The 15,570-nt window shown below is 42.0% G+C and overlaps 1 protein-coding gene across 1 annotated transcript; it reads left to right on the top strand.

Moving 5' to 3' along the window:
- The first annotated feature begins 11,056 nt into the window (after nucleotides 1–11,056).
- Nucleotides 11,057–12,378, top strand: ADRB2 (adrenoceptor beta 2). Its single transcript, XM_049785226.1, has one exon. The coding sequence runs from the start codon at nucleotides 11,134–11,136 to the stop codon at nucleotides 12,277–12,279; it is 1,146 nt and encodes a 381-aa protein (XP_049641183.1). The 5' UTR covers nucleotides 11,057–11,133; the 3' UTR covers nucleotides 12,280–12,378.
- The last annotated feature ends 3,192 nt before the right edge of the window (nucleotides 12,379–15,570 follow it).

Raw genomic sequence — 15,570 nt, 5'->3', positions numbered from 1 at the left:
TTTTGTATTTTATTGTGCTAAACTATACTGCAATGAATATCCTTTGCAGACACAACTGAGCCTTGAACAACACAGGTTTGAACAGCATAGATTTCTTGTGAATGATGACATTAACTTAAAATATTGAAAAATATAGTAAAATGCTATAAATGTATTTTCTCTGATTTTATTACATTTTTGTTTGTTTAGTTTTATTTTATTTTTGAGGTTTTTTGGGTCGCACCTGGTGACACTCAGAGGTTACTCCTGGCTATGTGTTCAGAAATAGCTTTTGGCTGGGGGGACCATATAGGATGCCAGGGATAGAACCCAGGTCCTTCCTGTATTCTTTACATATCTGTGTGTATATAGCAATGAAATTGTTGATTCCAAAGGTAAATTTTAATGGGGCAATAACATTGTCTAATCATCAGCGCTTCCAACCCTGAAGTCTTCTACAGCATTAAATTTCTAAAGATGTTAGATATTTTTCAAAACACGAAAGGATCCTTCTGTTGACGCTAGAGTTTGCATGTATGTCAATCTATTTACTTTTTTTAATCCCTCATTTCCCATATGACTGCTCCATATGCTCCCAAAGTTTCTCACATCCCTCTCCCTGAGATCTCCACTTCTGAGGTCTGTTTCATATTTTCTAGCAATAGTCACATCCCCTAGTGGAACACAGCCCTTTCCTGGCATCCAGTCCTGCAGTCACACACATATTTATGCATTTTATTCTAACAACAGTTTTTGGGTAGGTAAAAAAAAAAGTAGAAATCTGCATACAAATGTGGAAGCCAAGAACTGGCACTCAGCAAAACCACTAGCCTCTCGTTATCTGGAAGCAAGCAGCACCTTTAAGACCCCTTGCCATTTTGTTTCTGTCCTACTCCTTTGGCACTGCGCTGAGGGCATATCTCTCTATCAAGCAGCCTTCTTGATTCCACATCTGACTTACTTCTGGATTATATCTTTTCTTGATCAGGTTATTTACTTCATTACAAGAAAGAAAAATTTATTTATCAATCCTAATTCTAGTCTCAGTCTCTTAATGTCAAGAACCTCTCTTTCCTTTCTTTGTTCTTTCTTTTTTTTCTTTCATTTGCTCTTTCTTTTTCTTCCTTCCTTCCTTGCTTCCTTTCTTTCTTTCTTCCTTCCTTTCTCTTTTCCTTCCTTTCTTTCCTTCTTTCTGCTCCCAGTTCCACATTTCTCTATGTTTCAGCATTTACATTCATGCTTATTATCTGTTTTTCATATTCTGGACACTATATTAGGGATTAAAATATATTAATGATATATTAAGTAGCACTAACACAAAATGAATATCATAGAATAGGTATTGCAGTTTTTGAAGTTATGTAAAAACAGAAAGAGGCATCTAGTCCTGTCTTTTTAAAAAATTGCTATAATTTTTTCTTCATATCAGTGGGAATTCTGTATAAAATCTTATGCCATTTTTGTTTTTCCTTTTGTGGCTCTTATTTATCTACTTTCCAAGATGTTTAGAATTAGGACAACAATGACTTATGATTTTTTATTTTTCATGTATACATTATTATCATTTGATAACTAGTTATACGACAATATTGTTACCATTAAAAACTGCTTTTTTTATTTTGTTTTTGCTTTGCTTGAGGGCCGGCCACACCCATAGATGCTCTGAGACTTCCCTTGGCCTAGCACTCCAGGTTGCTACTCATGATTTTCAGGGGACTGTGTGCTGCTGGGAATTAAACATAGGACCACACGCATACCTAGGAAGTGCTCTATTCTTGAGCCACATCCTCAGTTACCCAAACAAAATCTTATCATCAGTAAGTCTTCCTGGTGAAAGCTCACAAAGATTGTGTTTTGTATGTGTTTGTGTGTGTGTAGTTGGGGGGAAGAAGAGGGGAATTAGTGGAGTGGGTTAAAACTCAGCTTAAGGGCTGAGTTTGGTAGAGTGAGTAGGAAATTTGCTTTGCAAGTTGCTGGTCCCAGTTTAATTCCCAGCACTCAGCCACCACGAAGCCCCAATAAAAGTAATGAGTAATGTCAGATTCAGGAAAAGTCTGAGTCACTTTGGGCGTGTCCCCGTCAAAACAATAACAACAAATCAGAACTTTAGTTCAAGACCCTTTCTGACTAGCCTGGACATGCAGCCTTTGAATTATGTTCGGATACCTATGCCTGAACCCTGAGTTAGCATTCACAATAAGGCTTTAGATCAAATAGCAAAGAATGAAGCTTTCTCCTTTTACCTACTTGTAACCTGTTTAATCCTTTAAAACCTCACTTTTCTCATCCATAGGCATAGTGTGTCTATTCATCATGATATGCAGAAATAAGAACAGGGGAGAGAGTGCAGACATAAACTGTCAAGTTCAGCTCAAGTTCAAATGTATTATACACAAATAAAGGAAAACTGCCTACCATCCTGCATTCCCTGACCAGCCAGGAGCTACTATACAAATTGGTCCAGGCACTGATGACAGAATTTAATCTTCTCATTCGGAAGATGAGGAAATGAGCTCCAGGTGGAACATATACATGGATTACGTGCCCTCAGGCTGAAGCCCCTAAGTGAACACTACTAGTTGGGGTTGTCTGGGTCTCTGTCCTTGTCACAGTGACATTTCTCACAGCAGAAGGCACTGCTTTAGAGGGAGGTCAGCCTGCTTCCTTTCTTGGGGAGCTAAAAGCATTTCTCCTACTTGACTCTTCTTCCTGGCTACACTCAACTGTTGGATCTCTTGGTCCCTGTTAACTTCCTGCTCTCCTCACCTTCAACAGTTAGTTGACCTCTGACAATTCTTTTGTGGGGACATTGTACATTTCCTTCTATTAAATTGTGCAATTTTACTTTGGATTTCCTCTGCCTCAGAGATTGCCTATACAGTTTCTGCCCTCACAGGTTTCTTGAGTATTGGAGCTAACAGACCTTTACACCAATTTCTCTAGATTTAAAAGAGATAAAGCATTTTAGTACCTACCCTCCACTAAATCACCTCTAACCACTATACAGACATGAACTCATTTAATCTTGACATCAAATCCCTGGGGTGAGTGGTAACACTATTAATAGCCCCAATTTACAGATGAGGAAACAGAGATAGGGGGTCAGTTACTTGCTCAAGGCTTTCAGTTGTGAACTGGAGGAGTCAAATGTTCAAAGCAAGAATCTCTGCCTAAGTGTGTGCTGCAGTCCTTCGCTGATCTTTAGTCCTGACTCTTCCTAAGCTCTTGGGGAACCCTTTCTTCACCCCTTTCACATGAGCCCTCAGCTCAGCATCAGCTGCTAAGAAATCAATCTATGTCCTCTGTTTACAAATATTAGCAATCTCATATATACAAAGAATTTCTTTGTTGGATCAATATTTTTTTTTATCAATTTCTAGAATTGAAGAAATTAGGAGTTAGGGAGAAAGTAAAGAGGTTTAAATACATACAAGGCATACACCTGACTAGGGTTCAAACCTGCTTCCAAGTATGCTCCTGGGTCACTGTAATATCAATTTGGAGACCCCCTTAAGAAAAATTAAAAATAGGTACGTAGTGATAGCACAGTGAGTAGGACATTTGCCTTGCATGTGGACAACCCAGGGCAGGCCTGGGTTCAGTTTCCGGCATCCCATATGGTCCCCCAAGTCTGCCAGGCGCGATTTCTAAGTGCAGAGCCAGGAGTAACCCCTGAGCACCACTAGATGTGGCCCCCAAAACAAAACAAAAAGAAAGATTAAAATTAAAGGAGACATTAACATAAATGAGAATACAGAAAAAGAGCATGTTCATACATTTGGAGAAGTATGCAATATTCTGGCAATGACGCTTTGATAGAAAATGTAGTATGATGACAAAAAATATAAAGAGGAGAAATGCAAGAGAAAAATAAATATTTTTTGTTTTGCCTTCTGGACACACTGCACTACCTTCCTTAAGCTCATTATTTTATCTAGCATCCATCCTCTGTGACTATGCTATTCAGGGAAAGCTTCCATTATCATAACAACCAATCAATCACAGGCACATGGCACTCAAATCTATTTACCTCCTAATTATTATATTTGAACTTTCATTTAAGTATCTAACCCAAATCTTAAGTTCAATGTGGCCATAACTTAATGCATTACCTTTCCTATCAGATAGACAGCACAGGTCTCTCTGGTTCCTGTTTGGAAAAGGACGCCAACACCAGCTCATCCCCTTCATTCCCAGTCAATCCAAGTTACACCAGTTTGTTCTGTTATTATGTCTTTTGATTTCCTCCCCACCCTCAACCTCATTTTTCATAAACTTTTTTTAATCCTTCAACAATTGTCGGGTGGGGGTGTTTTCTCATGGTAGTTGGGAGTTCAGTGTGTGGTCTGAAACACCATGTGGATTGTAGTCTGTTCCAGGATTGAAAACCAGATCCATTTGGTTCCAAGACTCATTTTCTTTTTGTTCCAGTCATTTGGCCCATTAGTCAGATTCTTTAAGAGGTAATAGATATTCTTAGACCAATTTCAGTGGTATACCATTAAATAACATTGTATTTAGAAGTTAGTCCTTTTTCGCTTTTCTTTCAATCTTCTAAAGTAGATGGATAAAGCCCTATTTGGGCTAAGATACCATCAATTATTTTCCCCAGCACTTCCTAATCTCTCTTTTCAATAAAAAGAAAGCAGGCTTTTAGGCTTAGAACCTTGGCAATAGGGAGAAAGGAACTCTCATTCACTTCTGGTGGGAATGCCATCTAGTCCAGCCTTTATGAAAAACAATATGGAGATTACTCCAGAAACTGGAAATTGAGCTCCCATACGATCCAGCTATACCACTCGTAGGGATATACCCTAGGAACACAAAAACACAACACAAAAATGCCCTCTTCATGTTTATGTTCATTGCAAAACTATTACAATAGCCAGAATCTATAAACAACCCAGATACTTGACGACAAATGAGTGACTAAAGAAACTGTGGTACATATACACAATGAAATAATATGCAGCCATCAGGAAAAATAAAGTCATAAAATTTTCCTATACATGGATGGACATGGAATCTATTATGCTAAGTAAAATAAGTCAGAGAGAGAGATAGACACAGAATAGTATCATTCATCTATGAATTTTAATAAAAATAAATAAATAAAATTAATATTGAATAAATTAATAAAAATAAATTATTATTGTAATAATACAGATATAATAGAGATGAGGGCTAGAAGGACTAGCCCACAATATGAAACTTACCACAAAGAATGGAGAATTCAGTTAGAGAAATAACTACACTGACAACTATCATGACAATGGTAATGAGTGAGAGAAATAGAATGCCTGTCTCAAATATAGGCAGGGAAATATAGGGAAGGGAGGAATTGGTGGGGAGAATGTTGCACTGGTGAAGGAAATTGTTTTTTTTTAATAACTGAAACCCAACTACAAACTGTTAGCAATCATGGTGCTTAAATAAAGATATTAATTAAAAAAAACTTTGGCAGGTAACAAAACCTACCCAGAATTTATTAACATTATACTGTTTTTATGGTTACCTTTTCTTTATGGTAGGTGACTCTTTTCTTTCCGTATACTGTAATGGTAGTAATACAAAATTTTCCTGAGAAATAAATGCTTTTGATTTTTAATAAGTCATCATCCAGGAAACTATTTAGTTGAAGTGTGCACCTGCTACTCAGAATGGTAGGACTCACAATGGTGAGATATGGTGCAAGGGCAAGAACCAAGCTGTTTGGCGAGATACCGACAGATGTTGCTTGCCAATTTCTCAGTGTGGCTCTTCAGAATCAGGAACTCAGGGTCCTCAATGATCCTCACACTGCTTCCTTCCCTTCAGAAGCTTGTTTAATTTTTAATGACAAGTCTCTTAGATGTACACTAACCCAACCTCCCACTTCAGGATGAAGGTGGAGCCTCAAAGATCGAAGGCAACTTTGAAGATTATATGAAACATTATAGCTAATTAGGAATCAGCCTTCAATCTCCTTACTTCCCCCACCCCTGCTGTGTTCCCTGAACAATACTGTTTCTATCATTTAGGTATTTTTATCTACAATCTTTGTCTGAAGGAATCCTAGAAATTCCAACTAAGCTTTAATATGAGAAGAAACCCCCTTTTTTAAGGCATCTATTAAATGTATACACTCACCCAGGTTGTCTCATAATCTAAGAGGATAATAGGTACATGCTGTCTTTGGGAAAACTGGAAAGAATAGTAACTCAAGAGAATTTTCTGATGGATTACTTCTCTAGATAAAACCCAACTGAGGAAAGCTGCTAGAGATTTTGGACTTTTTCTTCTTCTCTTCAGACCAACGAGTCTTTAATAAAACCAAGTAGATTTGATTTAATTTAGTGCCATCCACTTGAGCTCAGTCCTCCTGAAACAGGGAGAATTTATTAGCATGTCTCTCATAAATTGCTATCATAGCAGGAAATTAAATTCATTTAGCATAAGCAGCTGTTATAAAAGCTTCACTGGTTGTTCTGCTTACATTATGGTTGCCAAGGTGATTGCAAATTGAGGACTTGTTCAAAGACCATTCCAGGTATTGATGCTAAGTTTAGTCATAGACAAACTCATACAAGAGAGCTGCCATCGTGGTAAAGGATATTTTAGACACACACACACACACACACACACACACACACACACACACACACACACACACACAAGAAATATTTAGCTGAAAAGTTGAAGCTGAAGGAAAACTCCTCAGGATTCTACCAAAGAAAGCTTAAAAACATCTTAGGGAGGATAGACGATTTGTTCTGAGTGGCCTCAAGGGGGCAGACTTAAAGCCTATAGGAGAAGCTATCTTATTTCTCTTAGGCATAATTGCTGCAGTTTATAATGACTTTTGGGGGAGGCCAAAAAATGAGATATGACCATTACCTGAAATTTTTGGGTACTAATATTACTAATATAAAATATATATAAAATATATATAATATATTTACTAATATAAAAGCCAATTTTTAATCCCAGAAATGCCAGTTAACTGCACCATGGTTGGAGAAATACACACCAAAGAAAAAGTGATTGAGTTGCTTCCTCTAGAAATGGGTCTTTCAGAGTTTTGGTGAATTCATTGTATAAGAAGTTATTTAGACTGAGATGTTTTATTCAAAAACTACTATCATTTTTTCCAATGATGGTGGTAATGTTCAGGACTCTCCTTTTTTATAAACTAAGTTTTGTTCATTTAAAAAATTATTTTCTACAAAATTAAGATTAAATTGCTCTTTATCAATGTATGTTTAATAATTTATTATTGGTGGTGTAGCTAAACCCAAGGGTGCAAGTTTTTTACATACATGTCCTAATAAAAATATGTATTATATTTTAATTAAAAAATTAGGTAGCAGGTTGCTCTTTTTCCAAAGTTGCATGTTAAGTACTTTTGAAGTACTTAAGGCATTTAAAGTAAATTTGTGAGATGATACTTTACAATATTAAACAAAGACATTTAAGATCACCACTTAGAAATAAATTAAATTATGCTTGTCTATCTAGTTGGTTGGTCATGTTCAAGTCATCAGAGTTGCCATCGACATTCTCTATGTCTGGTGCTGGCCTGCGTTGTTTCCCCATTGTCACACTTGTATTGTGGGTTTTTCTACGTGTTGTGATTGTATTCATTGGCTAAATGATGTGAACGGCCCCGGGAAGTGAAGCTGAGCGGCCTTTCTCCTCTGGCTCCACCCTTTCTGGGCTTGTAAACTCACCTCCAGGGAAGGCTCCAGGGATGGCGAGCGGTCCGCTGATGGGCCACACACAGGATGAAATCAGACGGAAGATGGATGCTTCTCTATCTAAAAGATTATAAATATAGAAGTAATCTTGTTCAAGCCAAGTCCTGGATAGGATTTTCCTATGCTTTCTGGATATTGATATCAGGGTATTCCTGGCAATACATAGACTTACTACTTTATTCAACTATGTTTTATAAATCAAAAATTTCCCTCATTTGGTATGCAAGAAGTCACAAATCAGTGACTTAAGGGATTAACAAAATACATAATTAGACTCTAACATTATAAAAGAGCCCTATTTTCCATACAATATATGAATTTTATGAAGAACTCTCTAGTTCAACTGAAGCATTAACTCCCTAAAGTCACAGTCCAGTAAGCTGTGTTGGTGGTAAAGAAACATAGTTAGGTCACTGAGAACATGTATGTTCAGTATACACCCCAGACTCCTAATTTCCCTGCTAAGATCAGAGGAAAATAAATTAAATGATGAGAGAGAGAAGAGAGAGAGAAAGAGACAGAGACAGACAGACAGAGAGAGAGAAGAGAGAGAATGAGAGAGAAAGAGTGATTGGCAAGGATTGTGCACACAATTCCAGAATTTAGTGACTTACAAAAATACAAAAATTTACAAATTTTCTTCTTGATTTAGTGTTTTAATCACTTGACTTAATCAATTCTTGATTTAGTGTGTTTGAGTTGCTTAAAAGGTATATCCCAACATAACAAAAGTTAAACCTAACATAAATATGGAGTGGGTATATTTTTAAAATTACATAAATATAACAGATCCTTAATATCTGTAGCTTTCATTGGAAAACTTGTTATTATTTAAAGGCTTCAATCTATTAAGGCAAAAAGATAAAGATGTCCTGTAAGTTAAGCCCAGGGTTTTACTTTTTAATGATCCCGCAAGTTACTTTTGTCCTAAAGTAGTAGAATTCTGTAGAAAAGGCTAACAAAATTTTCCAAGTATAATGAGTTGTGCGCATTTCACTGGTAACCCTGTGTGTGGTATTTACATGTGCAAAAAATCACATTTTTAACCTATTATTTCCTTCTCACTTAGTCTAACCTGTGACACTACTGATCAGGTAGGAGGTGAAAAATTATTCTGTGAGTATTCTCTGTTTCTATGATTTGCCTAGATGAGTTTTCAGATAGAGAAGTTTGTGAGCTGGGTACAGTTTCACGTGTAACTCGCCTTCATAGCTAGTACATTGTCAATATTAAGATACGGGTATGACAGTCAAAAATTGGGTTCACCTTATGCCTCTGGCACTGACTGAGCAACATATTTTGAACCCCATTTGTGAGTGAAGCTAAATATACTATTTCATCACCACCATGGGACTATGGGAAGGATTAAATGTAGTAATACACGAGAAATATATAGCAGAATGTTCCATAAATGTTGGCCATTGTTATTTTCTTATGTAATCTACAAAGTATGTTTGATCACATCACATGAAACTACTTTCAGTTTTCCGAAGACGTTGCTGATACATAGGAAATAAGATCCTAAACATTAATTTCCTTGTCACAGTGGAGATGCCAAAGGAGAGATTTCATCCTATTTTAGGACGCTTATCCTGACTTGAGTTCAAGGAGAATTACCGTTTGTTTCCTATGGGTTGGAAACATTCTTAAGAATCTAAACATTTAAAACTGTCATATCCTTTTTGAGTCAGAAATCACAGAATAGTGGCAATTTCAAACCTCTCAACAGATCCACAAAATACCCAGCAGTTGTAAAGCTGTTTCTAGTCGCAACGAGATTATGGAGGAAACTGAAGTGGAAAAGGCAATTATTCCACCTTTTTGAAAAGACAAATATTCATGACAACAGCAATTTGGTGAGGAAGAAATGCCACGTTCCTCCCAAAAATTAAAAATGTGTGTCTGGAAAACAGGCAGGGAGTGTGGCAGGAAGGCTGGGGGACATCGGTGGTTGGAATGTTGCACTTGTGAAGGGGGGTGTTATGTTTATAACGGAACCCCAACTACAATCATGTTTGTAATCGTGGTGCTTAAATAAAGATATTATTAAAAAACTTTAAAAATAAAAATGGTAGCACACAGCCTCTTTGTCCCAATATATAGAGGCATACACCAGTTTTCAGTGACATCAGAGGCTAACATGATGTCTCAACGCCTGCAAACTCTCAGGGAGGACACCCAAAGAAAGTACTTGACGGCGGGTGAGCTGAGGAAATCAGCAGCTGTTGAAGTCACCTCCTGCGGACTTGCCAAATGTTTGAAAGGGACTCTGCCCTGTGTGAGAGTGGTGGCGTGGAGCTGGGGTGAGCTGGAAGCCGGAGTGCTGGGTGAGGGGCTCAGAGTAGCTGGATTGGAACAGCCTCCGCTGGTCTAGAGCCTTCCTGTGGGCTGCGTGTTTGCACCTTGCTGGCTTCTCTCTGGGCCCCCCTGCCTCTGCACTTCTGGGTGCTTTTGTGTCTGCTGGGTCTCTGTGTTGGAGCTGGGTGGCTTTGTGCCTGCTGTGTGCGTGCGTGTGTGTGTGTGTGTGTGTGTGTGTGTGTGTGTGTGTGTGTGTGTGTGTGTGTGTGTGTGTGTGTTGAGTGTGGGTGTGGGTGTGGGTGTGGGTTGGTGGCGCGGGGTGCTTGGAGATGAGTGAGCACGGGTGTGTCTTTGTGGGTGCTGTGGTTTCCGTAGAAGTCTGAGCTTGTCTGTTGGGGTGCACGTGTGCCTGTCTGTACGTGCCTCGGTGGGCACTCTTTCCGCTCGTGGGTGGGGTGGGGTGCCCCTCACCCCTTAAAACGCCGTCCGGAGCGTCGGGCAGCAGCAGGTGGCCTCGGGGAAGAGGAGTGGCAGCCTCGGGAGAAAAGCCCCAGCTCCCGAGCGGACTGGGGAGGCCAGCCCGCAGCGCCCTAAGGAGGGGCGGCCCGCCCGGGTGCTGGGGCGCAGCAGCTGGGCCCCGCCTGGGCCAGCCCCAAGCCGGGGCGGGAGAGGGGCGGGACGGGGCGGACGGAGTGGGGTGGGGACCTCGCCCCTTTGGGGCTGCCCGCGCGTTATTGGGCGAAAGTTGAAGCGCGTCACGGGGGGTGGGGAGGCGTTCCCCTCAAGTCCTGTGCGCCTACATAACGGGCAGCGCGCACCCCGGGGAGGCTCCCTGCATCCGAGCTCGGACCGCGCGCCTCGAACCCGGGCACTCCTGCAGCTGAGCGTGTCCGCGGTCCCCACCACACCCACCCCACGGTCCCTGGATGAGGCTGCCAGGCGCCAGCCCGCTGCCCGCAGCGCCCCGCCGGAGGTCCGGTGCGCCTTAGCCGCGCTCTCACCTGCCCGCCCGGCCGGCCCGCGCGCGATGGGCCACGCCGGGAACCGCAGCGCCCTGCTGCTGCCCGAGCCCGGCCGGAACGCCACGGAGGAGCCGCGGGACGACGCGTGGGTGGTGGGCATGGGCATCGTCATGTCGCTCATCGTGCTGGCCATCGTGTTCGGGAACGTGCTGGTCATCACGGCCATCGCCAGGTTCGAGCGGCTGCAGACGGTCACCAACTACTTCATCACCTCCCTGGCCTGCGCGGACTTGGTCATGGGCCTGGCCGTGGTGCCCTTCGGGGCCTGCCACATCCTCATGGAGATGTGGACTTTCGGCAACTTCTGGTGCGAGTTCTGGACGTCCCTCGACGTGCTGTGCGTCACGGCCAGCATCGAGACCCTGTGCGTGATCGCGGTGGATCGCTACTTCGCCATCACCTCGCCCTTCAAGTACCAGAGCCTGCTGACCAAGAGGAAGGCCCGTGGCGTCATCCTGGTGGTGTGGGTCGTGTCCGGCCTCACCTCGTTCTTGCCCATTCAGATGCACTGGTACCGGGCCTCCCACCCAGAAGCCATCAGCTGCTATGCCAAGGAGACCTGCTGTGACTTCTTCACGAACCAGCCCTATGCCATCGCCTCCTCCATCGTCTCCTTCTACTTGCCGCTGGTGGTCATGGTGTTCGTCTACTCCAGGGTTTTCCAGGTGGCCCGGAGGCAGCTGCAGAGGATCGACAGAGCGGAGGGCCGCTTCCATGCGCCCGGCCTGGGCCAGGTGGAGCAGGAGGGTCGGAGCAGTCAGCGAAGGGCCTCCAAGTTCTGCCTGAAAGAGCACAAAGCCCTCAAGACGCTGGGCATCATCATGGGCACCTTCACCCTGTGCTGGCTGCCCTTCTTCATCGTCAACATCGTGCACGTGGTCCAGGACAACCTCATTCCCAAAGACATCTACATCTTCTTGAACTGGGTGGGCTACGCCAACTCCGCCTTCAACCCCCTCATCTACTGCCGCAGCCCCGATTTCAGGGTCGCCTTCCAGGAACTTCTGTGCTTGCGCAGGTCTTCTCTGAAGGCCTGTGGGAATGGCTACTCCACCAACAGCAACGACAGGACTGAGCACACAGGGGAGCAGAGCGGATACCAGCTGGGACAGGAGAAAGACAGCCAACTGCTGTGTGGGGTCCCTCCAGGCACGGAAGACTTTGTGAGCCGACAAGGTACTGTGCCTAACGATAGCACTGATTCACAAGGGAGGAATTGTAGTACCAATGACTCACTGCTGTAAAGCATTCTTTTCTACTTTTTAAGACTCCCCCCAAAACACTAAAGACTATCTAAGTGGCACGTAACAAATTTTCAATGAAACTGTATAAATATATACAGGAAAAAAAAGATGCCCTTTTTTTTTTTTTAAGTTGTGTAAATTTCTGAAAGTGTCTTGTTTGGTTCCTCTTTGCTTGGAACTTGTACGTGAATGTCAGTAGTGCTTCAGTCCCAGCCAACTTGGGCTGCATATATTGATGCGTTTTCAGTGTTATCTACCTCATCTGTTAAGTATTAGAGATGATATCTATTGCTGCTGTCCATGTGTATTTGAAAAACTTTCCTTCCTGCACCGTTGGTCTGGGGGAGTCTCGAATATGTTGGACCTTTCAGCTGTGAACATGAACTCTCCCAGTTCCTCCTATTTGCTCCAATGGGGCTTTATGGGGGCGGGGGGGGGTTTGAGGGGCAGCTTCAGGCATTTTCTGGAGCAAAGTCTAAAGTTTACAGTAAATAAATTGTTTGACCATGACTTCATTGCACCTGTTTTTCCAAAACCCCTTGACTGGAGTATGGCTGCCTACCCATCACAGGTAATATTTGTAATATATGTCCAGTGCCTTAATACAGGAATGATATGTACAAGTTGCTTAACCCTTTCATTGGCCTTTGGATCTATCTCTGAAACCTGTCTCTCCTAAGGCAAGTGCCCTAAATCAGTCCTGCCTGCTCCCACTGTAGCTGTATGCTATTTCATAAATCTGACTCATAGAAACCAAGTCTGTCCCTCTGAGCAACCCCACCTTCTAGCCAGTTTCATAGCTGTTTCCTCTGCTGCCTTTGCTGGGCCATGTCAAGGGTATCTTTGGCATTTTACAAATGAGAAAGAAGTTTGGAGGGGAAAGCTGCTCAAACAGCACTGTAGTTCTAAAGAAAATTAAAAGGGCCATGGTTCTAGACAGCTAAGCTGGAAAAGGCTTGATTAAAAAAATACCTTGTGACCTAGAAATAAGTTTGAATTTCTCCTTCTGCTTTGTTTTTGTCCCTTCCCCATCACTGTCACTTCAGTATAAAATACCAGATTCCTAGTCTCACACTAGGGGGCTTTTGGACTTCTTTGTGGTGAGGCTGTCCATATGTTGTCAGATATGTCTCTGAACTCTGTTATTTGATGCCAGCAGCAGCCCCTGAACTCTGACGATCAAGATTGTTTCCAAACAGGACCAAAAAACACCATAATCAAGTGGCTTAGTACAGATGACAGATTTCAAAGGGGAGTAGACTTTGAGGTTTTGTCTAATAGCAGCAGATCTTGCAAAAAGCTGGGAATGGGGCTTTCTTCATAGTCTACCTGGTTAATGACAGACACGGGGCCAATGATCCTCTTTTCCCCATATGCTGCCCTTCTGGCATTCTTTTCAGTGCCCAGATACTGAGCAGGAGAGGTGAATTGTTAGAGGAGGTTTATCAATGAAGACGTGGCCTGTGACCCATTCTGGCCTGTTCGTGGAGAGATTGTGACACTGTTAAGAAGCACATGAGGGAAAAATCACAAAAGTAAACACATTTCTTTCCCCACCTCCATTCTATTTTTGCTTGTGTGTCAGAGCCAGATCTTGGCCAGGTCTCATCCTTCTTGGCAATGCCAGCATGAAGAGGATCAGTCTGCAGCGTTCGTTGCACTCCATGGGCTCCTAAGCTCATTCTGCTAAACTCTTCCCCTATCTCCCAGCCAAGATCCCCAACCAGAAACAGCCTTGTCTCCTGTGCTCCCTGATAGCTTAGCAACGGGGTGTCCAAACAGGCACTGAGCTCTCAGGAGAAAATTAGGTGCCTATTTGGGGACAGTGCCATAGCACCTAGGGTAGAAGGATATGCCATTTGGCTTGTTAGTTCTCCCAGGGCTTTCTTGCCTATTATTATATTATCCTTCTTCACGCTCTTAACCCCACACCCTAGAGGCAGGCAGAGTCTCCAAGGAATGTTGACACTCCTCGTAGCCTCATGCAGGATCTGGGACTCAGGAGGACTTACAGAAAGTTTTGACATTCTAGGAGATAGGAATGACTTGCCGAAATAAGAAGCCCAGAAGGTCAGCCGTGGATATGTTCCCACTACTATGCTGTCACTGAATTTTTTACCCCCACCCCAAATCCCAATCATGAAAGCATTTATCTGGGACTTTAGTAGAATATTTATTTCTGTCGATGTTTTTATTGCTTTGAATACTTAACACAAAACTCAGGCATTAAATCTGCCTTATAGACAAAAGGGAAGATGCCCTTTTCCTAAGCAAGAGTTTATTAGAATATTTTTAGCATTTAAGGAACCTGGAGAATTATTCATTCTTTATGAATGACTGGGTATTTATATATTTTTTGATAAAAAGCTGTCACTTAATAGTTTTTGGTAATTGAGTTTACGCATATAATGTTTTAGCACTAGAGGAACATCTGGTATCAGTTCAGTTAAAAATTCAGTACCAATTGTCAGTTAAAAGTTTTAGATGAGGGCCCGGAGAGATGGCACAGCGGCGGTTGCCTTGCAAGCAGCCGAGCCAGGACCAAAGGTAGTTGGTTCGAATCCCGGTGTCCCATATGGTTCCCCTGTGTCTGCCAGGAGCTATTTCTGAGCAGACAGCCAGGAGTAACCCCTGAGCACCGCCGGGTGTGGCCCAAAAACTAAAAAAAAAAAAAAAAGTTTTAGATTTAGATGAACTAAGTTTAACCACTCATGTTCCTTTAGAAATACTGAAAGTACCAGAACTTTGATTAGGTTTAAAGGACTTGCCATGTAAGAACATTATAGCTAGATCTGAGTTCCTTATTTTCTATCTCAGTTTTGCTTGTTTTCTTTCAGGGAATAGACTTATATCAACGTTACTCTGTTCCTCCAAGGTTTATATCAGATCTATCCTCGTAAATTTAACTCTGCCTGAACAATAAGTGCTTGGAATTTGTCAGAAAAACCTTCTGAGATGTGGGCTGACAGATGTGGAGAGGGCAGGGTAGGATGGGCCTCCACTGAGATCTTCATAGGGGAAGGAATGTAGGGGTGGAAATAGATATAGTTTAGAATGTTTCTGATGGTGAAATTACAATTTTAAAAAAGCCCAGAATAGAATCTACTAGCAAAAACTTAGACCTCTGCCTGCCTTCTGAAGCATAATATTGATGATATTTACTAATAATCATTACTATTATACATAAAATAATTATTATTTAGATATATGCTAAATATTGAGCCCTATGCTAGACACCTTTCAGGCATCATGTCCTCTTAGAGCCATATAATGTAAGTGATTTAATTGTTC

Source organism: Suncus etruscus, chromosome 12 (assembly GCF_024139225.1).
Source record: "Suncus etruscus isolate mSunEtr1 chromosome 12, mSunEtr1.pri.cur, whole genome shotgun sequence".
NCBI lineage: Eukaryota > Metazoa > Chordata > Mammalia > Eulipotyphla > Soricidae > Suncus > Suncus etruscus.
The sequence above is the reverse complement of the archived record's forward strand: the minus strand, read 5'-3'. Positions and strand labels throughout refer to the sequence as shown.

What these genes read in the sequence shown, in the direction of transcription:
- ADRB2 (XM_049785226.1), top strand. Translation starts at nt 11,134, where the DNA reads ATGGGCATCGTCATGTCGCTCATCGTGCTGGCCATCGTGTTCGGGAAC.